The following is a 26,289-nucleotide window of genomic DNA, read 5'->3' on the forward strand; positions in this document are numbered from 1 at the left end:
AGCCCAGTGGTAAGGCAGTTATAGCCGTTGCAGTATTAGGGTGAATAGTGTTACATTTTAGAATCTTTTTTTCCAAGGGGGGGTACCTGAAATTTATGACTATACAGTCACCCACAATATTTTTCGTCAGGGGACCGACCCATCCCACCCGTCTCACCATCAAGATTGCATTAGCAGACTCCATGCCCACCCCCTTGAACCTACATAGCCAATCAATACACTTATTCTTGAGTTGATCCCAAGACTCACTTTGGTTCTCTTTTAGAGGTGGTACTCCGGCTAAAATTAAAACGTAAGGACATGCCTCTGGCGGTAGATTAAGTACCGGGGTGGCATGTTTTATAGGCCGGGTAGGGATGATTGACTCATGGTTAGTAAGTGTAGTTAGATTGGGTGGTACTATCTCGGGGCGGCTGCTATTGGATGTGGGGGGAGACGGGGGGATTGGTATTCACAGACATTGATGACAAAGATGGTGTGCTAACCAAATTGCTTGATGCAGAATTGCTGGGCAAGCACGCCCTTCTGCCATCACATTTATCACATATGTTATCTACTGCAGTTAAGGTGCGTTTGCCACTTCCTTCTTGAGTCCCCTTATTGGTGGCCTCCATGTCTTTCAGTAACCGTTCCCCCCTGCATTGATCGATGATAAAAGTTCCTTTCCTTTTTGCATCTTCCTTCTTAACTAGGCTTTCCAGTCTATCCAGACGTTTAAAAATAAGATTAAATTGTTTATCCATTAGACTTTTCAGTTGATTAAAAGTTGAGTCCACAATAGTATCAATTAAGTTTTCAATTGGCCGTCCCGGCATGCCATGTACAAGTGTTGGCTCAGTTTGTGTTTGTATACACGATGAGTTAGTGGCTGCGGTAATGGTCGATGAGGCATCAGTACTATTGATTGGGCCCTGTAAGTGTGTGCTTACATTAACCGATCCCGCGTTTGCTATAGATTTCCCACGTGTCCACAAACTCAAAGGGGTGGGTTGGGTTTTATTGTTGCGTGGGGGTTGTTTCCTTTTGGCAATAGGAGCTTTAGTAATGCCACTCTTCCTTTTTCCCCCAGTGGTCTTGGAAGCTGGGGCTGATTTAGCGGTGATGGGAACAGCATCCATTTCCTGCTGTGAGTCAGCTATTTCAATGATGGGGGTGGCAAACTGATTGACCTCTATAAGTCCAGATGAACTTTTATGTTGGGTGGGGTTTGCAACTATTATGTTAGGTGAGAGCGGCACAGGAGTCCGAGAGTCAATATTAACCGCACCACGGGACATAGGTAGATCGACTGTTTCGTTAATAAGGGTATTTTGACCCAGTGAGAGTCTCCGTTCGGTGGCCTCAATTTCCGACGTGACCAACAGAAAAGCATCTTCTATCATGCTTTCCAGGGCCGACGTGATAATGGGAGGACTCCTAGGGCCCGGACCAGAGGGGTTTGCAGATGCCTTCCCCATGGAGAATAAATGCACACACTAACCTTTGTTCCAGATGAGGAGAGTGCTTGTCCGAACAGCAAATCAAGGGGGGTGGCCCAGCCCGGCCTCTTCCGTCCCCTGACGGCCACAGACGGCCCGCCCTCTGCCCGGGCTCAGCCCGGCGACGCCCGCGCGCGTCCCGCGACGCGGGGGGAACCTCGGCTGAAGTAGCACCTCCGGGCGCGCTTTCCGGCGGATGTGGGCGGGTCACTGGAGGGCTGCTGGGGGCTGTAGTCCTCCTCCACAGCGGCCTCGATGCAGTAGGAGGCGGCGAGGGAGACTACCAGCGGCTCTGTCCCCCAGCCCTGTAGCCAGAAAAGAACTTCTGCGTGGCGCTGCGTTTGCTGTGGCACAAGGTACGATCCCCCCGCTCCACCGGGGGAACCTCGGCTGAAGTAGCGCCTCCGGGCGCGCTTTCCGGCGGATGTGGGCGGGTCACTGGAGGGCTGCTGGGGGCTGTAGTCCTCCTCCACAGCGGCCTCGATGCAGTAGGAGGCGGCGAGGGAGACTACCAGCGGCTCTGTCCCCCAGCCCTGTAGCCAGAAAAGAACTTCTGCGTGGCGCTGCGTTTGCTGTGGCACAAGGTACGGTCCTATAAGTATTCATTGCTTCAGTCGAAGAATGGCTTAAATCAAGCTGTGTCAGGACTGGATTAATTGCCATGACAATAGCAATAATGTTATCTCTGCCATTTCAGGTGCAGATACTTCTGTGTGCTCCATTTTGCTCATTGCATCAACCTGATCGTGCAGGTCTTCCTCATAAAGGAAAAACAAGACCATGACAAAGTGATTATCTGTCGCAGAAATTGCACACATTTCAGACATTTGTACAGCCAGTAGAGCCCCAGTCGCTGAGATCTGCTCGGCCTCGCATTGTGAGGGCCTGGCCGCCTTTTTTGTGGAAAAGGTGGAGGCCATTTACCGTTCTTTCCCTGGCACATCTGCATCTTCGGAGAAGGTGGAATCTGGCCTGAAGACAACTATGTCTTTGTGCTCTTTTCCAGAGCTTTCGATGGAGGAATTTAATAAAATTGTGGCGAAAGTCAAATCAGGTTCACCTACAGATCCTCTACGACCTGCCCAATTCAGAGAATCTGCGTCACTCTGTCTTCCGCCTTTATGCGATCTTGTCAATCTTTCCCTGACGTCAGTCTCTGTTCCTGGCAGCTGGAAACAAGCCCAGGTGATGCCTATTTTTAAAAAACCTGCCTTGGATCCATTAAAATTTGAGAACTATTGTCCTATATCCCTTCTTCCGTGGGTGGCAAAATTGACCGAGGCCCACGTCAATGCTATTCTATCCAACCATCTCCATTCTGCCAATATTTTAGATCCCTCACAGAATGGTTTTCGACCTGGCCATAGCACTGAGACTGTGTTGCTCTCAATGGTCGACCACCTGCGAACTCTGGTTGATTCTGGTCAAACGGCGGCTCTGGTGCTTCTTGACCTTAGCGCCGCGTTCGACACCGTCTCCCACGCGATTTTATTACAGCGTTTGGGTGAGGCTGGTGTCGATAACGTGGCACTTGAATGGTTTCGTTCGTTTTTATCCGGCCGCACATTTAGGGTTGTCACCCCTCCCTTCCAATCTAAACCCTATCCTAATGCACAGGGTGTTCCACAGGGGTCGGCTCTCAGCCCCACACTTTTCAATCTTTATGTGCAGCCGTTGGCTGCTGTCGCCAAGCGTTGGAACCTGACTATGGTGTCCTATGCTGACGACACGCAGCTGGCGGTTGCAATAAGTGGGGCTTCCGACCTCGAGGTTACTAAGTTTCGTGAGGGAATTAGCTCGGTGGCCCGCTGGATGACAGATAATTGCCTACAATTGAACGCCAAAAAAACCGAGGTGCTCATTGTTGGCGGGCAGAGTCATCTTTGGGGTGATCATTGGTGGCCATCCGAGCTCGGTCCTACTCCTCTCCCTGCCTCCGAGGTAAAAAACCTAGGGATCTGGTTGGATTCTAAACTTAGTTTTGTCTCTCACACTAAGAAAACCGCGGCTATGTGCTTCGGGACTCTTCGTAGGCTCAGACCTATTTTTAAATTCTTTGATGCCCCAACCAGACAGCTTATTGTACAAGCTACTATTTTGTCTAAGTTGGACTATGCGAGTTCCCTTTTACTGGGAGCTAATTTGGCCGAACTTTCTAGACTTCAACGCGTTCAAAACGCTGCCGCCAGGGCTCTGGTTGGCCTGCCGAGATTCTGTTCGGCCAAAAAAAACATCTATAAACTCCACTGGCTCCCTGTTGCTCAGAGGATTAAGTTTAAGTCTCTCTGCCTTCCGTTCAAAATCCTAAAGCACTCCTCCCCTCAGATTTTGGAGCATTTTATTTCGCCGTATGTACCCCTGCGGTCTTTAAGATCCTCAGGGCTTCACCTGGTCACAGTCCCGCGCTTTAAGAGGGCTAGGGCCGGCGGCCGCTCTTTCAGAGTGCTTGCTGCTAGGCTATGGAACTCTCTTTTGAATAATATCCTCATATCTGGGTATTTTCCAGTAGAGTGGAAAAACTCTCTGATTAGGCCCATTATCAAAAAACCCACCCTTGATCCTCTTGAAGTGGCCAACTATCGTCCCATTGCCAGCCTACAATTTCCTTCAAAAGTATTTGAAAAAGTGCTAAATGAGGAACTTCGGTCCTTTGTAGAAGACAATAATAAACTAGATATAGCTCAACACGGTTTCAGGCCACACCACAGCACTGAGTCTCCATTAATTGCTGCGACCGAAAGCTTACGTCTACACCTAGATCAAGGTGGAAAGGCTATATTGGTAATGCTTGATTTATCCGCCGCGTTTGATACGGTGGATCACCATATTCTCCTTCAGCGTCTGGCGGAGATAGGGATAAGGGACAAAGCAGCAGATGTTCTTTATTCCTATCTGAAAAATAGAAAGCAAGCTGTGGTATTGGATGAGCATACATCCTCTCACTTTGTAATGCCATGTGGAGTACCTCAGGGATCGGCACTTTCACCTACCCTGTTCAACATATACGTTTCTCCTCTGGCTAAATTAATTCGCTCACATGGCTTTGAGGCCGTTTGCTATGCTGATGACACACAGATTATTATCTCTTTAGCCACAAATCCAGAGACTGTGGCTGAGCGTTTTAAGTTCTGTATGAGTCAGATCATTTGCTGGATGCAAAATAACTGCCTGAAATTGAATACCGGGAAGACGGAGGTAGTTACGTTTGGAGGCGACATGTCTCTTTGGAACTCAAATTGGTGGCCGGAAGCAGCAGGACTCTGCCCCCAGCCAGTAAAGAAGGTAAAAAACCTTGGAATTCTCATTGACGACCAACTCTCCCTTATTGACCAGGTAAATAGTATAACCTCCTCCTGCTTTTACACTATTAAAATCCTTAGAAAAGTCCTTCCGTTTATCCCCATGCCATTGAGGAAAATGGTTGCAACAGCACTGATCTTGTCAAAAATTGACTATTGTAACTCACTCTACATTGGAGCCAAGAAAAATGTAATCCAAAAGCTCCAGACTCTGCAGAATGTTGCTGCTAGACTGTTACTGGATCTACCTAAATTCAGCCCTCTTAGTCAAATTACGCGCGAACAGCTACATTGGCTGCCCATAACCGCGAGGATTCAGTTTAAATCAATGTGCATGATACATAAGAGCCTGCACAGGCTAGGACCGTCACAGATAGGTCAATACTGTAAACGGTATGTCCCATTGAGATGTTTACGCTCTGCGTCAGCCCACCTGCTTGTGGTGCCAAAAGTAAGGACTCTGAAGTGGGGGGGCAGAAGTTTTCGCCACCTGGCTCCTAAAGTTTGGAATACCATGCCGCTGAATCTTAGAATGCAAAACGATTTACTACAATTTAGAAAGGGACTAAAAACATGGCTTTTCACAGGTATCCCTACAAAATCGTAAGTCTATCTGATCCAGATGTAATGGCAGTAAGCGCTAAGACGCCAAGGCAAACACGCGCTATATAAAAAACAATTTTCATTTCATTTCATTTCATTTCTTCCTGTCCATATCCGTGCTATTGATGAACTTCTAGTCTTTAGGAAGGCCGTTAAAACTTTCCTTTTTCCTCTTGATTCCTAGAGCTATCTTGGCCGTGTCCTTTGGTACTGCTTGTGTCCGGTTTCTTGTCCATCATAGCGCCGGGACGCCCCTTTGCTGGGGCAGCTGCACGCTCTACAAATCCGGCTAACATAACATAACATAAAGTCTAGTATCAGCTGACAGTCTGTCAGTGATCTATTAAAATCTATTAACATGCTCTCATGCAGGGGGTACCAACCCCTTGTAACTCCACATTCTAAGGTTTGCAAAGATTGCCTGTGCAGCACAAGCATCTCAGTGACTGTGATGCAAAAAAAGACAACACATCTGCCAATGTGAAGGCAGTGATAGTTGGTCAATGGAGGCTAATGCAGTACATCAACAAGCTTACAACCTTCGAGGCTTTGATACTGAAGTCAGAACAGTAAACTAGGCAGTACAACAGTGCAGTCTTCCCATAGCTGAACTTGCTGCAGAACGAGTAGCATAGGGTGTAATGCACGCTTCTAGATCACCAGGATAATGATGCTGTTGGTTTTGTGCAGTACAAAAGGGGGTGGTGATGGACGGAGCATCAGAACCAATCAAACACTCACACCCAGTCAACAGATCTGGGTTTGATCCATCACCGTTCTTTAGCCCACTCTGCCACCCCAGTTCAGACATGGCCATATGCAAATCAGTCTGACCCTGTGCCTCATGGGAACAGTCTAGCCCGAACTGCCAAACCATGCCTTCCCTGGACCGGAAACAAGCTTCCTAGGAACGGTTTCTGGCATTTCAGCCATCTTCAGCCAGGCTTGCTTGAATCCAGTGGCAAAGTGAGCAAGGGACTCACGTCTGAGCATACCCTGCCAACTTATGGCGAACAAAGTAGTACAAAAGCGGGTGGTGATGGACGGAGCATCAGAACAAATCAAACACTCACACCCAGTCAACAGATCTGGGTTTGATCCATCACCGTTCTTTAGCTCACTCTGCCACCCCAGTTCAGACATGGCCAGATGCAAATCAGTCTGACCCTGTGCCTCATGGGAACAGTCCAGCCCGAACTGCCAAACCATGCCTTCCCTGGACCGGAAACAAGCTTCCTAGGGCCGGTTTCTGGCATTTCAGCCGTCTTCAGCCAGGCTTGCTTGAATCCAGTGGCAAAGTAAGCAAGGGACTCACGTCTGAGCATACCCTGCCAACTTATGGCGAACAAAGCAGTAGAAAAGGGGGTGGTGATGGACGGAGCATCAGAACCAATCAAACACTCACACCCAGTCAACAGATCTGGGTTTGATCCATCACCGTTCTTTAGCCCGCTCTGCCACCCCAGTTCAGACATGGCCATATGCAAATCAGTCTGACCCTGTGCCTCATAGGAACAGTCCAGCCCGAACTGCCAAACCATGCCTTCCCTGGACCGGAAACAAGCTTCCTAGGACCGGTTTCTGGCATTTCAGCCGTCTTCAGCCAGGCTTGCTTGAATCCAGTGGCAAAGTGAGCAAGGGACTCACGTCTGAGCATACCCTGCCAACTTATGGCGAACACAGTAGTACAAAAGGGGGTGGTGATGGACGGAGCATCAGAACCAATCAAACACTCATACCCAGTCAACAGATCTGGGTTTGATCCATCACCGTTCTTTAGCTCACTCTGCCACCCCAGTTCAGACATGGCCAGATGCAAATCAGTCTGACCCTGTGCCTCATGGGAACAGTCCAGCCCGAACTGCCAAACCATGCCTTCCCTGGACCGGAAACAAGCTTCCTAGGGCCGGTTTCTGGCATTTCAGCCGTCTTCAGCCAGGCTTGCTTGAATCCAGTGGCATAGTGAGCAAGGGACTCACGTCTGAGCATACCCTGCCAACTTATGGCGAACAAAGCAGTAGAAAAGGGGGTGGTGATGGACGGAGCATCAGAACCAATCAAACACTCACACCCAGTCAACAGATCTGGGTTTGATCCATCACCGTTCTTTAGCCCACTCTGCCACCCCAGTTCAGACATGGCCATATGCAAATCAGTCTGACCCTGTGCCTCATGGGAACAGTCCAGCCCGAACTGCCAAACCATGCCTTCTCTGGACCGGAAACAAGCTTCCTAGTACCGGTTTCTGGCATTTCAGCCGTCTTCAGCCAGGCTTGCTTGAATCCAGTGGCAAAGTGAGCAAGGGACTCACGTCTGAGCATACCCTGCCAACTTATGGCGAACAAAGCAGTACAAAAGGGGGTGGTGATGGACGGAGCATCAGAACCAATCAAACACTCACACCCAGTCAACAGATCTGGGTTTGATCCATCACCGTTCTTTAGCCCACTCTGCCACCCCAGTTCAGACATGGCCATATGCAAATCAGTCTGACCCTGTGCCTCATGGGAACAGTCCAGCCCGAACTGCCAAACCATGCCTTGGTTTTGTGGACTGCTTGTTCCTTGATCTAGAGGCAAATAAGCTACAGCAAGGGAAATCCCAATACCAGGAAAACCTTTGTGCCGCTGTTCTGGATCTGCAATGCAAACATTCGCTATATACTTTATATTAATTTTCAGCACATGAAGCCTTCAAGTATAGCATTTCTTTTGTAAAGAGCCACATATAAGCTCCACACATGCTCACTGATGTCATTGCTTTCTGGGCTGTCAGTAGCTTCAGACGCAGAGCCCATTAGCAGATAGGCATGCACCAGGGTTCAGATCTCTAGACTAGGGACCATTTTAAAAGGAACAAGAATCCAATCCAAAGAATGGGCAGGTGGGAGGAATGGTGAGGAATCTGCAGTTAGAAACAGTATCCACCAGAAATATTGCTACTGAAGTAACTTGTTACCAAAGACTGCTCATATTGTGAATATATACCATATCAGTACCTTCCCAGTTGGTGGGTCTGTGAACTGACTCAGATCAAAAAGTACAGCAGGACTGAGCAGGCAAAATGCATCTCTCAACAGACTTTACTGTTGAGGCAGTAGTATTGTGTGAACATGGGTACCAACCCCACGTAGCCACCTGAAAAATGTCTCAGACAGGTACCCCGCATGCCAACACAGTGGCCTTGATGGAATGAGCCTGCAAGCCTTCTGGTTGCTGGTTCTTCACCAGTGCGTAGCCGACCTTTATGTAGATGACAATCCATGAAGAGAGGAAGCACAGGTCCTCAAAACCAACTTATCTGGAAAGAATATGGTGGATTGATATAAAGAACCTGAAGCTCACTCACAGGTCTAGCCAATGTAAAACAGTCTTCAAGGTCAGAAGTCTCTAGCGACAACTGTGCAGTGGCTAACAATGGGTGCCCATATAGAAAGGAAGCCCAAATTCAAGTGCCATGTCTTTCCTGGATCAGAAACAAGGATCCTGGGACCAGTTTCAGGGTAACACCCCTCATCAGCCAGGCTAGCTTGAATCCAGGGGCAAAGTGAGCAAGGGACCCACGGCTGGGCATACCCTGCCAACTTAGGGCAAACAAAGGAAACACAAGGAGATGATGGAGATGATGGACATAGCTCTGAAGCTCGTCAGACACTCACCCCCAGTCACAGATCTGGGATAAATCTAGCATTATCATTCAGCTTACTTTGCCACCCCAGTTCAGATCCAGCTATATGAAAATCAGTCTTGGCCCTGTGCCTCATGGGAACTGTCCAGCCTGAACTGCCAAGCCAAGTCTTCCCTGGACTGGAAAAAAGCATCCTGGGACCAGTTTTGGGGTAACACCCCTCATCAGCTAGGCTAGCTTGAATCCAGTGGCAAAGTGAGCAAGGGACCCACGTCTGGGCAACTTTTCAGACACTCATCCCCAGTTACAGATCTGGGTTGAATCAATCATCGTTCTTTAGCTCACTTCCCCACCCCAGTACAGACCCAGCCATATGCAAATCAGTCTTGACCCTATTCTCATGGGAATAGTCTAGCCCAAACTGCCAAGCCAGGTCTCCCCTGGACTGGAAACAAGCATCCTGGGACCGGTTTTGGGGTAAGACCCCTATCGGTCAGGTTAGCTTGAATCCAGTGGCAAAGTGAGCAAAGGGCCCAGGTCTGGGCCTACCACTAGAGAAATCCATGGGTGGCCTAGCTATTTCCAGATGAGCAGGGCCGCCTGGCACAGTGTGTAGGGCCCCACCCCATGCTACTTGGTGTGATGGTGTTGTATGTGAGCACCTGCACTAGTCTTCCTTTGATGGTGGGTAGGAAGGCCTTCAATACCAAGCAAATCATCCTCAACTCTAAAAAACTGATGTGGACTCAAGTTTTCATTGGAGACCAGAGGCCTCTGATCTGCACGTCTCTCAGATGGTCTCTACAACCTAGGAGTATTGCATCTGAGACTGCCACAGAAGATCTTTTGCAGTCTCCTCTGGAACTTGGATACAATACTTAAGAGTTCCCTGATGTGTTCAATGGCATTTGAGGTCCCACTACAGAGCCCACATGTGCCACCTGGTATGTTTGGCTAGTAGGATGCAGAAGGCCAACAACATCAAGAGCCTCAGAGTCATCCATACTGAGATCCAGGACTAAGGCCGAAACATTTGTATTATAGCTTGATTGACCTAGACTCTTCGCTGTGGGTGAAAGTCACAAAGCCGTACAGTAGCCAGAAATGGCTCTGATGAACAGGTACATCAATGACATAGTCAGGTGTGAATTTGGCATGTTGATAGTGATCCTCAATGACTTTAGGTTTGCTGTCATCTTGAGGTGCTTGACAACTGCCTGGGGCGAGCCTGCCTTCAGCAGCCAGTCGTTGAAGTAGGGGAAGACTTATCCCTGACCTCCAAAGTTGTGCTGTGGCTATCACCATCAATCACTTTTGTGAACACCCGAGGCAACTGGTGAGGTCAAACAGGAGCACTTAAAACTAAAAATGCTTCTGGCTCACCGTGAACTGCAAGTAGTGCTTGTGGACCTGCAGGACAGGTATGTGGAAATATGCATTTCTGAAAGTCTACTGGTGGGCGGTGGAGATAGATGTGGTAAGTAAGCACTTTCATTTGCAACATGACAACAGTGAAAAATAACTTGTTTTTCTGTGCAATGAGAGCGAATAACTGGATTTACAATCTGGTATTCACACTAATTGGTTCCACTTGAAACCATACATAACAATTTTGTCAATCAGTGGTAACAATTAAGAATTATTATATGCTAGTACTGCAGGATTACCATCTCCCTCCACGGGCCATCCGCCCATCAGTATTGTACCTCTCATTGGGATCATGCAATGCCACACTTTAGTGCAGCGCACAAAGTGGGCATGCTTCTTTGTGAGGGGCTAGCCTTTCCCATGCCTGCCAACAACATAATGGGCAGGTGTTCATGAACTTTAAAAACTGACTGCCACCATTGACCCATCTGAAAAATAGTGCATGTCTAGGAGAAATGGTGGTGCCACCTGTTGACTTTCCCCATCTTCTCCTTTTCAACCAAGAATAAATTAGGAAAACAATAATAAACAGACAAAATACAAATAAAGAGAGAATATTTCAATTAAATATAGCTGTAAGCAGACCACAGGAAGCAAAAACAGACAACACAGAGGAGCCTAAAATTAGATGGTACTAGTCTGGAAGGGAGGCCCAAGACTCTGGTATCTTCTAGAGTCCCCCCCCCCCCAAAAAAAAAAAAAATGGCGGACAGGCATGTGTTGTGTGATGACAATATATTGCAAGATTATTCTATGTTGCTTATGCTTGTACAGTGGAAAGACACAAGAGAAAAGGTACGGAATGTAACATATTCACAAAATCAGAGCTTCATGGGACTCCAATGTAGTCTAACAAATGAAGTAAGAGTATTTCTCAGAAGAACTAAACATATGTTGATGTTTTTTCAGGGAAATGTAATCAGAATACCCACTTGATATAGCTGTATCCTAGAGAAATCTAACCAACTATCATTATTTTTGCCATGACTTTTTTATTTCAGAAAGTATTTTTGCTATGACTTCAATACTACTTCCAGCTCTGATGCCAGAAGACAATGGTGTCTTCAAAAGTTTGTAAATTATGGCTGGCAGCAAGGTTGCATAGACATACAAAATACATTTAAGTAGCTGCTGTATTGCCTAGTAATTATTCAATTTTTTCAGGTATCCTTCATTTATATCATACAACCTGTGGGCCCCATAATATACCATGAATACTTCATATATGCATTGTTTCTCCTTTATTTTTTACCTAGACTATAATACTGACTCTGGTATATTCCATGTAGATAACCATCTTGTTCCCAAGATTATCATTGTATTGCATTTTTTCAGAAAAATAGTGACTCCATGATTGCAAAAATTGTCCATTACTATCCAATTTCCAGAAAACATCCGTACGTGGATATTAATAAGTGGTATTCAATTCCCCAATCAGAACCATTCGTTTTTCATAATTTACCTTTTTTATCGCAACCTTTACGAAATGTTTACATACAGTCAGGGAAGTGTGCCACTAAAGAACTAGAGCCACACACAATTTTATAATCATTATGTAAGTATTAAAATAGGAAACTGGGAATTTCCTTTTCTTTCAATGCTGCATCTTAACCAACATGTATCATCTTTCCTAGATGTATAGAAAAAACTATTAATGCTTCAACCCTATGTGTCAATTTGACAAACCCATCGCTTTCGATGGTAATATGAAGATGTTCTCAACTAGATCTCAACACAAATTGTGCATTCCAAGACCCTCTTTATCTTCTGTGGTGTAACAAAAATCCTGGCACATAATGAACAAGGTTCTGACAGAACTGCGGTCTTTGCAGATGCTCATATGTAATTTACATAACCAAAACATTTTTGCAAATATAGAGTAAATTTTTACCTGTAAAATTTCCTGCCTGGAAGACCAAGTGGGTCAACAAAAGCTCTTTCCAAAAACATCAGCTGATCATTCATTATTCGTAGATCAATAATCCTGTATAAAAAGAAATGTTACTTTGCTTAACATAAATTTAGCCTTTATTTAAATGCCTTAAAATGCTGCATACAGTTGTGATAATGCAATAATAACTTGAAGTTGAATAAATCACATTCATCAAAGCATTTTTAGTAATTCCTTTTCAGTTTTCATACTCCGATTTAATGTTTAACCAGAAACTTAGAACTAGTGTGTGTCTGAAAAGATGCCTAATGAAAATCAGAACCCAGAACTAGCGTGTATCTGAGAAAATTCCTAATGAAAATAATACAGGTAAAGGCACTTTAATTTGGGACCGGTTCTACTATGTTTACTAGACCCTGAAGGTGGGTCTAAAGAGGGTTATTTTCTGGTCCCCCTGAAAAGCAAATGGATTGGTTAAGATGTAAAAATCAGATCAACTGTGTTTCAGAGTGGAGGACCACAAGAATTTACTTTTGGTATGTCTGATCTTCTCTAAACATATTACAGGTGTGTGGACTGACCTGAATAATCACTTTTGGGTGCAGAGCTCCACTTAGCTTTGCTTTGTGGGTGGGTTGGGTCCTTTTCAGCGAGGCATGACTTTAAAGATTGAGTAATGGATAAGTCTCTAGGGGTCTTGGAGGAATTTGTTGAGAAACTCAGTAATCTGTTGCAAAAGTATATATGAAATTCTTTTCTGCATCCTGCTCAGCAGAATTCACCGAGCCATTGAATTGTTTTGAACGTAACCACTTACTTTGAAAACTGCTGCATGTTCACCGATGTGCTGTGATGGTAAGATAACATTTGTGGAGAATAGTGTTCCAGACTTTGACTTGTTTATAAACTAACAAAAGTGAAACTACAATATGCAGAGCACATTTATTATCTCCGGATCGATGAGCTAAGTAATATAGCAAAAAGCAAAAAATATCATGTTTCATCATTCATGTCCTCGTAAGGTCATCAAGCTTGCTACATGCACAGCCATGGCACATTCTAATTTGGGCACTTGTTAAAGAAGTTCCTCTGATTGTTAAGATCATTGCTAAGATCATTGTGGAGAGCTCCAATGCTGATTTCAAGCCTTGAGGAAAGTAAGAATAGTAATTTCTCATCACATGAAGTTCAGCAGACCACAACATGGCATACACCACTTCTTTCTCTAATAAAGTGATCTTGACTCAGTGATAAGATCGACCTGCCTTCTGGGCAGCAGGGCTGGAATTTCTATAGAAACACTGCAGAATATTCTCGATTATACCATCTCCAATGGTATTACCCATAAAAAGAGTTCAGCTTTCTACTTTTAATTAAAAAAATGTTGTGTGTAGTACAACAGAGCATATTTGGAGTACTTTGATGACCAAGGAACCTATGTCCTCCCATAACTAGAAATGGAGATTTTTATATTTCATATCGGTACCCTAATATAGGTCTGGAGAACATCGTACTCTTTCCCTACATCATCTCACCTTCATTTCATATGAACGAGCCTTATAAGGACATAACTCCAAATAAGGACAGAATGCCTTATAGGGATTGAACGCCTTATAAGGACTGACACCTTTTAAGGACTAAACCTTTCGCCTAGTTCCATGATGAGGGTGGGTTTTGCCTGATTGATATTGCTAAGACGTCACCCTTAGCACATATGAATAATTTGTGAGAACACTCTCCAGGAGGCATACTTCACCTCTCCTATCTACGCACATAGGTTTAATCCCCAACGTCATCCTCATACTGAACAATGGCTAACACACGCACATAGACTGTATAAATACAGCACCTCTTGCTATCAGTAAGCAGGAGGGAACCAAGACTTCAAGGCCGACAGACTGACCAGAGACGCTGTGGCTCCGGCATGCCAACGCTCCAGCTGACAGTGGTCTAGCCATCCCTTGCGGGGTGTCCAACTCAAGTCCAGGACGAAGTCCCACACTCTCACTATTCAGGTAATGGAGTTCGACTAAATCCTAGCCGGATTCTTGGCTCTAGACTCTTAGACTATTAGGCTATTAGGCTCTTAGGCTTATTGGCTCTTTCGCACCTACTCACATGCTCACGTCTATATAGACAGGCATCGTAGGAGTACGCACTTTATTTTATAAATGCATTTTATATTCCTGTATATGTTCATGACTATTGAAAAATGGTAGAGCTGTACTATTCCTTTTTATTCACTGTACTGCTGATTCTATATCTCTGCTACTGTGTTACAGTTGTTCTTCTCATATAAAACATATGTGCTGCTACAACGGTATAATAAATTCTTATTATAAACACGCCCAACTGTTTCCTCTGTGTGTCTCTCTGAGAGAAAATGAGCAAGCACGATTGACTGGGTGAAAAGTAGTATATTGTTTCCACGAGTCTGAGGAATCCGGGTTTGTTGTGTTCTGAGGTTGCCAAAAACGAATCTCTCTGATAAAAGGAGATTCTAGTGGCACTGCCAGCTAGCTAATGCAAAAATAGGCTAACCTACTTGGCGGGGGTGTACAGAGTCTGTCTGCCACCAGACCCACAGTTTGTGTTATCCGTAAACAGCACAGGTCCTGCATGAAGGGTATTAAGGAACTACACTACATGGCGCCCAATGTGGTTAGGCACTTATTTAACAGTAGAATCTGAGTAGCTCAGTCATGCTTATTCTCAGAGACCTTACTTACAAAACTCAGACGTCTGGAGTGAGTGGGAAAAAACTCGGCCACAGCTGAGTAGGCGAGATATCCTATTTATTGACTGTTGGTTATTCAAGCTTGAAGGAAATATTCCCAAACATTGTACATAAAACCTTCACATAACTTCCTTGGACAGTTAGTCTGTGTTCTATAAACGAAGGATGACGAAGAGGTAGTCTTTTTTTTTTTTTTCTTTTGTCCTCATTTGCCATTACCTCCATCCACAAGAGACGCCAACCACCACACGTGTCTGCCTTGAAGTAATTTAGCGATCTATCCTCCTTCATGGCCTTTTCCGGACACGATTTATTTGATAGGTGGGAGACCAACCTCTTAAGTGGGAAACGGAGAAGCTCCAGTCAATGGTGTTCAACCTGACAGACCCTGGATTACGTACGGGAGAGGGAGAGACCACTTCCCAAGGTCTTCTGGAGACTAATTGACATAATCATCGGACCCGGAGAGAAAAAAAAAAAAAAAAAAACCCCGGTCATCCTATCTCCAGTTTATTAACAGATCCCAAAAGGAAAGATTTATTTTACGACATGATCTGGCCAAGTCAGTCTTTGAGGTTTTGTACAGTGACATTAACCAAGCTGCGTGTGATGGAGCTTTAGCTTCCACCCAAAATTTACATATTTGTCGCCTTGCTAGGATGATGGAATAAAAAAGAAAAGACTTTGCCTGTCCGTTTACATTTTCCTCCAATCCAAAAATTATTAGCGGAAGAGTGATGTTCAACGATATACTTAAAATCGAATCCAAGGTGACCTTTACTTCTTCCCAAAACAGCCTAATGGCAGGGCAGTCCATAAACATGTGTGTATCTGAAGCTGCCCCCAAATTACACTTATTACATTTCTTCCCTGAAAGAAACTTGGGAAGCCTTAGGGGTGAGAGGTAGGCCCGATGCAAAGTGAACAGATGATTACGTCTTAACCAAACTGGTTTCACTGTTTTATAGAGAAAAGAAAAGGATCTCATCCATAAGTCCTCACACTGAAGGGCCAACTCATTTCCCCATAACTTGTCTGGCAAAGCGAAATCCCCATCCGCCTCCTCCACCATAGACCAGTACCATATTGCCACCTCTTTACCCCCTTCTTGCTTTTCTACCAGTTGTTGTTCGAACTGGCTATATTTCCCCGATTGAGGTCCTTTCCTATTTACTGCTCGTGCCCAACTGTCCAACTGTATGTATTTAAACCTAGAGAAGGCCGTACCCACCTTGTCCCTCAACACCTCCCAATCTTGTACCCTTCCATCCACCAATAACTCTCACCATCTAAGAATCCCAGCCTCTTTTAACGGGGTTGCTAAACTGTCCTGCATACAAGGTGGCAGCCCAGGAGACACCCACACCGGGGCGAAGTTGGAGTAAAAGTGTAACCCGACTTTTTTTTTAATCTGGACCCAGTTTGATATGACTGACTGCAAGGTCTTTAATCTGACTTTTTTGAAATATTTCATGTCTCCAAACTTAAATAGAAATCCATCCGATGGGATATCTACTCCCCCTAACATAGCCCTGAACATAGCCCCCAAAGATGACATTGCGGAAGTTTTAAGAAGCATCCTGGAGTAAGTCAGCTGAAATGCCCATGCATAATATAACAGATCTGGCAAAGCCAGCCCTCCCTTTTCCCTCCTCCTTCTCAACTTCTTCCAGGTCAGCCTAGCTGTTTTAAAGTTCCAAATAAACGAATTTATTTCTCGCTGACTTTTTTCCAGTTTTTTTCGTTCAAAAGACAAGGGAATAGAATTAAAAATAAAAGTAAACTTTGGAAGAATGGACATTTTAACTAAATTTCTTCTCCCAAAAATCGAGAGTGGCAGGAACGACCAAGATTTCAAAAGTTTCCTGCATTCCGTGGCAACACGATCTAAGTTGGTCTGTGCCAGCTTTCCTATTTCTTGGGTAATACGTATTCCCAGGTATCTCATGGATGTTACAGCTGTTAACTGTAGATTTGGGACGTTCCAACACATAATCTCTGTTTTGCTGTCGTTGATATCATAGCCAGAGATTTGCCCAAATTCTCCTGCCTTTTTAATTACCATCGGAAAAGCTCTCTGCGGATCTGACGTATAAACCAAAATATCATCCGCATAAAGCGCTGTCCGCTTCTCCCATTCCCCGAATACAAAAGGAGGAATCTCCACTTCCTCTCTTAACACTTGAGCAAACGGCTCTATGTAAAGATTAAATAAAAGCGGCGAGAGCGGGCAGCCCTGTCTAGTGCCTCTGGTAATTTTTATCGGGTCTGTTAAAATGCCATTGACTAGCAATTTAGCTGTAGGGGCCCTGTACAATTTCTCAATAACCCGACAAAAGACCTCCCCAACCCGAACCTTCTCATCACCTCCACCAGATAGGGCCAATTGACCCTATCGAAGGCTTTTGTGGCGTCTAAGGTCAAGGTAGCCAGTGGAAGGGAAAATGTGGTTGCGATGTCAATCGCCCCTACCAGATCTCGAGTGTGGTCGGCCAGCTGGCGTCCCCTTATAAAACCCCTTTGGTCTTGGTGGATTACCGATCCGAATACCTCCCCCAATCTTAGTGCCAAAATAGATGCAAAAATGTTGTAGTCATTGTTTAGAAGGGAAATCGGCCTGTAAGACCCACACTCCAAAAGGTTTTTCCCTGGCTTTGGGATAAGAACTATCGTGGCATCGTTCCAAGAGTCAGGGGGATTCTCCCCTCTCAAAAAAATGCCATTGAGAAGGGTCGTCAATGCTGGAATTATGACAGGGCCTATCCCTCGATATAGTTCTCCGGGTAAACCGTCCGGACCCGCCGCTTTCCCCTTCTTCAAATGACCGATCGCTTTTCCCACCTCCTCCTCTGAAATCTCCCTCTCTAGGTAGACCCTTTGTGATGTTTGCATAGAAGGTAAAGCAATATTATTTAGCCACCTCTCCCTGACTTCCGGGTCGTCCCTGACCTCTTCCTTATATATTTCTTGAAAAAATTCTTGGAAAGCAGTCCCTATTTCCCGATCCAAAGTCCTAATGATATTCTCTCCTACTCGTTTGATCTCTTTAATATACTTTCTCGCCTGTTCTGTTTTGACTTTCCATGCCAGGACTTTTCCCGCCGCTTCCCCAAATTCAAAATGGGAAATTTTGCTTGCCTCCCATCTTTTAGTTAACCTTTCTTGTAATATGCTTTCAAGCTGACGTCTCAAGTTAGACTGCTTTTCTGCCGCCCCCGAAGATGCCATGTTGGGACCCAGCTGCTGGTCTATTTTAGCCAACCCCAACTCAATATTTTGTATTTTCTCCCGATAAACTTTCCTTCTATTAGTTATGCAGCCCCCTTATATGCCTTCATGGCATCCCAAACTTTGTTAATGTCTACCAAGCCCAAATTTAGTTCTAAGAAAGACTTTACCTCTGATAACAAAAAATGAATCTCCTCCTCTTCTAATAATATCGTACGGTCGAAAGACCAGGGGGAATCTTTCTTGTAGGTGGCCCCTTGGAGATCAAATATGATAGCCATATGATCTGACATATGTGAGGGAAGGTAAGTCAGCCCTTTTAAAGAATCTTTTAAGGTATAGCTGAAAAGGGCATAATCAATTCTTGATTTATGTTTATATTTGAAATTTTGAAAAGAAACCCCCAACTTATTACCTGAGCTTTCCCTCCATACATCAGCTAAACCAAGGTTTTCCATTATGTCCAGCAAAGCCAACCTTGATTTAGATGAGACGAGTGCTCTTGACTTGGAAGACTTATCTAACAAACGATTGAGCACAATATTAAAATCACCGACCCAAATAACTGGGTCCTGTGAGAGTATGAGATGGTTCTGAATTACTTTCAGATGGGAGGGGTCATCTTGGTTCGGCCCGTAGTATCCTACCAATATTAAATGTATACCCTCCAATACAATTCTCAAAATTAGCCATCTCCCACTGCGGTCTTCCTTACAATCCAAGAAATGAATTTTTACTTGTTTTTTAAAGATTATTAGTATCCCTCTTATATTAGCGGTTTGGTCCGTACATAGGGACGTATCTACCCAACTTTGTTTCCTTAACATCTCAGAGATCTCTGCTTTTAGTAAATGGGTCTCCTGAATGACGATGGCCTGCGCAGGAGAATCTCTCAAATATTGTAGAATTTTATGCCTTCGGCTCTTTACACGCAGGCCATTGACGTTCCAGGATAAAAACCTAATAGAGGTCATCTATATAGGGTTTTTTATTTTTTTTTATTTTTCCCTCCTCTTCTCTTCTTCCTTTCTCATTTTAGGCCGTCTCCCTGCACTATTTTCCACTCCCATGGAGATAATATTGCCACAAGCTAGGATAAACCCATTCTCTACTGATAGAAAGATTATAAGACAGACTGAATTTCTAACCTTTGTGAGGTCTGACTCCTGAGGAATTGTATTGCTTTTCCCCCCTACCCCCTGTGGCCCCCCTACTACCCTCCCCTCTCCCCTGGAAAACCCCTCCTTCCTAACTCTTGCCAGATGTGTGGCAAGGTTTACGTCTCCCCTCCCCGTCCTACTCCCTTTCACTAAACTAATGGTGACTTGTAGGAAATGATTTCTGCGGGTCCGAGTTCTTCTCTCATGGACCCCCCTCTTACTTCAAAGACTACTTAAAGAAAACAAAAAATAAGAAATTAGCAACGAGATACCCCCACCAAATAAAAAACATGAGTTAATAGCATTTAGACTGTAAAGTATAAAGATTCTTTTATGGGTTATAGCCTCTTTTTAATGCTCGAGCTAACTTTCCGATAGGTATCTAGTTACCCTAAGTCTTAAAGACGATATTTTTATATGTTCCGTACATATATATAAATATTTTTTTTTTCCCTATATGTATATATATATTTTTTATTGTTTTTATTATTTGTGTCTTTTGGGTTTTTTTAGAGTGGTACTTAAACCTCTTACCCCCCTTATCCAACCCGGTGCTTTACCCCATGACTATAGAAAGGAAAAAAAGGAAACGACAAAAGCGAGAAGCAGAAAAATCCAGCTGGCCCAATCCTTTAACTTCTCCCCCTTGAGCTCTCCCCCATTTTTCCTAAGAATTCGTCCACTTCGAAGGGGGATCGAAGGTTGTACATCTTATTATTATACATTACCCGCAAAAAGGCAGGGAATCGCATCTGGGTGTGGCCCCTGCCGCCCTGAGCTTTTCCATCCTCTGGCCCAGTTCCCATTGCCGATCTGATGTCACTTTAGAGAGGTCTGACCTGATTTCACACAAAAAGTTGGGGCCCTTGAGTGTCTTTGATTTTAAAGCAAGATTCAAAAAAATGTCTTTCAAAAAGTATGTTTGGAAATGTACCAGAATCTTGCGTGGTTTAGTTCTCCCAGCATTGAGGCGGAAGGAGTCGCGATGGATCCGCTGTATGTCATTATCCAATACCTCTGCTGTTTCATCCAAATTTAGAGAGTCCCTCAAAAGTGACACCACGAACGCTTTTAAGTTCTCCCCCTCTCTACCCTCAGGGACTTTCAAAATCTGCAGATTATTCCTCCGCGAAAAATTCTCAAGCGACTCAACCCTCTCCTTCAAGGCTTCCCCTTCCCTCCGTAATGTTTGAATCTTACCCTCAGCTACCTCCAACTTCGCTTTTATAACCCCCACCTCTCCCTCCAAACACTCTGTTCTGTCACACAGTACGTCCACTTTCCTTTCCAGTATTTCGCAAGCCGCTCTTATTTCAATTTGATTTGCCTTAGATATTGCGAAATCACTCCTAATCTCCTCCCTCATGGCTGACATGGTGGTCAAAATAGTTTCAATAGAGTTATTTAACTCCCCTTCCCCTCTGCCGCCTCCACCCTCCATGCAAGTATCCGACATAAAGCCTACTGCCCCCTTGTCCTGTACATAAGCTGGATTTGAATCAATACTGCCGGTAGGAGCAACGGTAGAGGTAAAGGTAGAGGCAGAAGTAGAATTGGGGGTAGGGATGGCGGTGGGAAGGACAGGGGGAGAGAGGGGGGGTACTGTAGATCCTGTGGGGGCGAGGGCATTATGGGGGGAAGAGACTTACTTATGTGTCCCCCCTTGTTTGGGCCACCACTTAGTTCAGGCAGATTAATTTCAGCCATACTTGCCGTTTTTATTGGGTTACCAGATCCTTCAGGATTAATAACCAGGACCTGGGGGAGCACTTTGAAGAAAGAGCGAAGGGAGGGGGTAACCCGCACCACACTGTTCAATCTGCTCTTATCCTTGCCCTTTCTTCTTTTTCCAGGCTCCTTACTCAGATATTCCCCCTTGTCCTTCTCACTGGAATAATCTGAGCTCCAACCTCCTTCAGCCTGATCTTTCACTGAGCTGGATATTTTGGGAGGGTTCTCCACCTCTGAATTTCTCAGGCCTGCCTTTGCGCCAGTTTTTGAGCCTCGCGCGCTTCTCAATTTTTCCTTTTTTTTCCCTTTGCCTTTTACAGGAGACTCCCCGAGTATTTTCCGTTGTTTATTATTCCTAGTGCTTGCCCCCACCTCCTCGGGCTTCCCCCACCCCCTTTTTCCGAGTCACGCACCTCTTGACCAGGAACTATGGGGGCCCCTGCGTTGCCTTGGGCATCCACCGTGGCGTTCTCCCCCCCACTTCCCGCACCCCCCGCCAAACATCTCTGCAGGAGCCCACGAGCCGCCGCCCTTCGACCTCTCCTCAGCTCCACGGCTGCTAGTCTCCACTTCGGAAGGCAGGCGGGGGGGTGGAGTCTCTCCACCGGGGCCAAGCACATCAGCTCCTGCCTCGAGGTCCGCTGAGGGAAAAACCTCCACAAGAACAACCAAAGTCCGAGCCCTGGTGCCGGTACCAAACCACCAGACACCAGATGCTGAACCCCTTCGTAATGGTAACTTTTCTCTGCTGCGTCCCCGCTTGTAAGAAACGTACGAGAGGCCGAACCGCTTAGTGCGCCACTGCTGCCACCAAAAAATGCGTTATTTTAAATTTCGTAAGTCTTCGTGGTATTGAAAAGCTCCGGGGGTCCGGAGATCCAAGACTTGAAATATAAGACACGCTCAGGTTCAGGTTAACTCACACCGGCTCACCATGTTCACGAAGACAGAAAAACAGTAAAGCAGGAGCAGGAGCTCCGGACGAGACGTGCGTACCGCACTAGCCTGCGGCCGCCATGTTTTCCGTTCCAACAAAACACCGGAGACCGACGAAGAGGGAGTCTTAAACCCAATAAACCATCTGGCCAAGGGACTTAATGAGTCTGGTGAGGAAGATGTAGCTGCAATACAAATTGCAGCCAAAGTAAGACAAATTCTGACAGTTAAACTCGTCAAACACGGGTTACCACCCAGAGGAAGTGCAGTAATATTGGTGATAGAGGCACATGAAGATTTCAAAACAGAGGTATTCTACTCTTGGGTTACATTCCCAGTAGCAGATGCTGTAACAAAAACTTTTCATTATTACACACGTGAAGTTCCAGCGGCCTACACTCCGTTTGAGGAGTTTGAGATTCCGCTTACCTACCGGGAACATATTTTCTGGTTTAATGGTGCCCTACCCCACACAAGAGCAAGTCTTGATCCTTTAGGAAGACCAGGAGCAACATGGCCGATATTAGTGACCTATGCACCACATCCTGACATTGACACAATGCTAGGTGATTAACTGCTTGTTTAACACAAAGAGTTGATAAAACTCTACAGAAATATGAAACACTTTGTCTTGAGGACACTAGCGGTCCAACCAAAAGTAATTACACCAAATGCAGCTCCTACACAGAGCACCGGTACTAAAATTACTCCACAAACATTACAGGCGGTAATGGGCAAAGTGCCCACAAAATGTGAACAAATTCCTTTCTGGCTAGTTCAGAAAATAACCCAGTTAGAAGCAGTATTCCCAAATACCACACCATTTGAAAAACACAGAATGTTAAACAATCTGTTTGTCCATGGGGATTACACCACAGTTAGAGGATTGCCCCTCTAGGGGTACAGTCTTTGCTGCCATATATACCAGAACTCATGGTATTCCTTCATTAGCAGTAATACCCGATGTATTAAGACAAATACAAAATTACTTCGGAGCAGAACCTACCCTAAACTTAGGGATGAAGTTATTAAATAACTACGACCAGGTATCAGCCATAATACTAGCTAACATTAAAGGGAAAGCAGCATCAGTGGCAATCCGCCAACGCCTAAGGGAGGCCGGCCCGTTAATACAGGAGGCAGAACTACCCAAAATAATTGAAACTGTATACGAAGAATTAGTTTGGGGGGAAAAGCTTTAAAACCTCAACTGCAGGGCAGTCCTGAAAAGGACACTTCTAAGCAGACACCTACTTCTTTTAAAAAGAAGTGGGATAATAAAAAAAAAGCTCTAAAGACAAGAGATCTCAGTCCGAGGTAGGTCTCCTCAACAGAAGCCCTCTGAAAAGAGGTACAACCTTAGGAATAGGGATAATATTAGGAAACCTGGCAGGTATCAAGATACTGATACATGTTCCTCCCGTTCCTTTCAGGGAACAAAGAAAAGCTCCGAAAGAGGACGGTCAGAAAATAGAGAGGAGCGCACACAGTACAGAGACAAGCAGCGCACTCAAGACTTTACTTCTAAAAAAGAAGATAAAGCAAAACTCAAAACCTCAATTTAAGAAAAAGAAAGTTGCTGGTCTGAAAATCAGACATGCCCAGAATTCTGAGGACACAACTTCTGAACGGGGAATGGGCTCTGACAATGCTAGACAGTGCGGCAGAAGTAACAAAAGCTCGCCAGAACCTGAAGGAATTTCTGGTGACCGCGAAGTTGAATGATTACATCACAGTGGAAATACCAGACACCAGGGTGAGCGTCCCACATAAGTTATATGAAATAACACTCCGGATGGAGGGGGACAAGCCCAGGAAAGTAAAAGGTCTTTTTTGGAAGAACTTGTCATCTGGTTATGACATCCTGTTCGCAGAACAAGATTGGCCGCCTGCATTCGTAATGGAGTGCCCCAGGGGATAAAGTATAATTTTTCCTGCATTTTCCAACCACGTTCCCGTTCATCTTAAACATACATATGCACAGGAGTGGGCAGTAGCTCAAGCTCCAGCATTGTACAAATATCGCGCTGGGTGGGATGAGAATTCAACCTATCACGTGATTCCGTTAAAAGTTTCACCTAATGCTAAGAGACAATATCCAATAAAGCAAGAAGCTAAAAAACAGGTCAGGGAGATCTTAGATCAACTTGAATACCAGGGGGTCATTGAAAAATGTACCTCTCCAATGAACAATCCTTTGTTTCCCGTCTCTAAACCTGACAATAAATATCGTCTAATTTTAGATTACAGACATTTAAACTCATGCACAAAGACATTTGCTGTCCAAAACGCACATAGTGCCGCATTAATGAAGAACATTGAGCGCAAAAAATACAAAACCACACTTGATATCTCAAATGGATTTTTCTGCCAAAATATAGTGCCTGAAAGCAGGTATCTGATGGCATTCAGTGCGTTAAGGTCCCAGCGACAATTTTGTCGACTAGCACAAGGGTATAAAAACAGCCCGGTGTATTTTCAGCAAGAGTAACAGAGTTACTTCAAAAATTTGATGAAGAAGCGTTGTCATATATTTTTTTTTTTTTTTAAGTTTCAAAAACCTTTATTTAACAAAAAGTAAGCAGACAGGTCAGCACAGCAGGAAGTCACATAGCAATGTGTCACCCCCCCTGATCCACAGGAGGTGGGGGGGGGGGAAAGAGGGAGGTGCAGTATACAGGTACACGGCCATTTAGCCGACATCCTGGAGGACCGGCGGCGTATCAGGGGGATCTACCCACCAAGTATCCCATTGCCTATACCGCAAATATCAGTGGCAGCACCAGCCCTCAGACCCCGCTACAGACCATCATGTATGTGGGGCGGTTCCACCAGCAACCTCCTTCACCAGCTAACCTGAGCCAGTCCCTGAGTTTCTGTTAAACAAGACCCAACTCCCCTCCTCCCATCCCACCCACCCCGCGCACGTTGTCTCATCACACTCGCATCTGCGTACTGTCCTATCCGGCGTCCCTGCGTCCGGCTTTAAGCGGGCAAAGCAGCGCTCCACTCTCAGTTCGCCGTCCACTCCGCATCCACTCTCCATCTCCCCCGCGATTCCACTCAAAGCATGCCACACCCCTCCGGGTAATGCCCCGCAGCACACTCAGCCCACAGGCTCGCCTCCTAAGCGTCACGCCAACCCACCATCCAGTCAGGCGTCCGCCTGCGTGCTCTCCAGTATCACACCTGCCTCCGCCTCGCCGTGTGCATCAAGTCCGTTGTCCTGTGGCGCTCCCAGGTTCGCCCCCTCGGTTTCCCCGGCCGTCAGATATGTTCTGTACAGTCCCCAAAAGTTCTTGGGCCGGCTCTTCGGGGGCAACAATTCACCATATGTCTCCGCTTGCGTGCAGCAGTACAGCATATCTCTGACCCAGCGTTTTTTAGTGGGGAGCGGCCCCCTCATCCAGCACGACGCCACAACTCGCCGAGCCATTAGAAGCGCTATATCCGTCAGGCGTCTGAGCGCCTGCGGAAGTGGCCTGGAGAAACCCAGCAACGCCAGCGCCGGGTTAGGCTGTATGTCCTTTTCTAGTATCTGGCTCAGTTCCAGGAACACCGCTGTCCAGAACCGGGCTATACCCGGACAGTGCCAGGCCATGTGTATGAAGTCCGCTACCGGGACATGGCAGCGTTCGCACTCCGCCGATGGGCGAAGCCCATACCTGTGTAGTCTCTCTGGGGTGTAATAGACCCGCTGCAGGAACTTAAAGTGTATCAGTCGGTGCCTACCGTTTAACGACACCCTTTTAGTGCTAGAGTAGCAGTAGGTCCACATCTCGTCCGTTATTTCCATTTGTAGGTCGGCCTGCCACCCCCGTCGCGCCGCCGAGCACTCAAGCGCCCGGTGCTGGTCCCCAAGTTTTTTGAGAGTCGAAACGAGTTTGGCTGGGGCCACCGTTTTGATGACATATGTGAGTTCCGGGACCTCCGGCGGTTCCTCCAGGCCCGGCCCCAGCAGGGCTGCCAGCGCACCACGGATCCTATGGAATTGGAAACGCTGGAGCTGGGTAGCCCCAGGCCGGGCCGAGCAAATCTGTTCCCACGTTTTAACCACCCCATCCTGGAACAGGTCCACCAGTTTGGCGATGCCCAAGGCGCCCAGTGCACGCCTCACCCCCGCGTCCCTCAGTGGGGGGAGCCAGATCGCCCACTCCACTCTCATCAGCGG

The 26,289-nt window shown here is 45.8% G+C and overlaps 1 protein-coding gene across 4 annotated transcripts in view; it reads right to left on the reverse strand.

Annotated features, from left to right (window-relative positions):
* LOC146805832 (N-acetylated-alpha-linked acidic dipeptidase 2-like) overlaps window positions 1–26,289 on the reverse strand; it is a 768,743-nt gene that overhangs the window by 21,504 nt on the left and 720,950 nt on the right. For all 4 annotated transcript variants that reach the window (XM_085623135.1, XM_085623133.1, XM_085623136.1 and 1 more), the window contains one exon: window positions 12,327–12,419. In XM_085623135.1, the coding sequence (XP_085479261.1) occupies window positions 12,327–12,419 (93 nt within the window). The remainder of the gene's footprint in view (window positions 1–12,326; window positions 12,420–26,289) is intronic.

The sequence above is a fragment of the Triturus cristatus genome, chromosome 8, assembly GCF_964204655.1.
Source record: "Triturus cristatus chromosome 8, aTriCri1.1, whole genome shotgun sequence".
Classification (NCBI taxonomy): domain Eukaryota; kingdom Metazoa; phylum Chordata; class Amphibia; order Caudata; family Salamandridae; genus Triturus; species Triturus cristatus.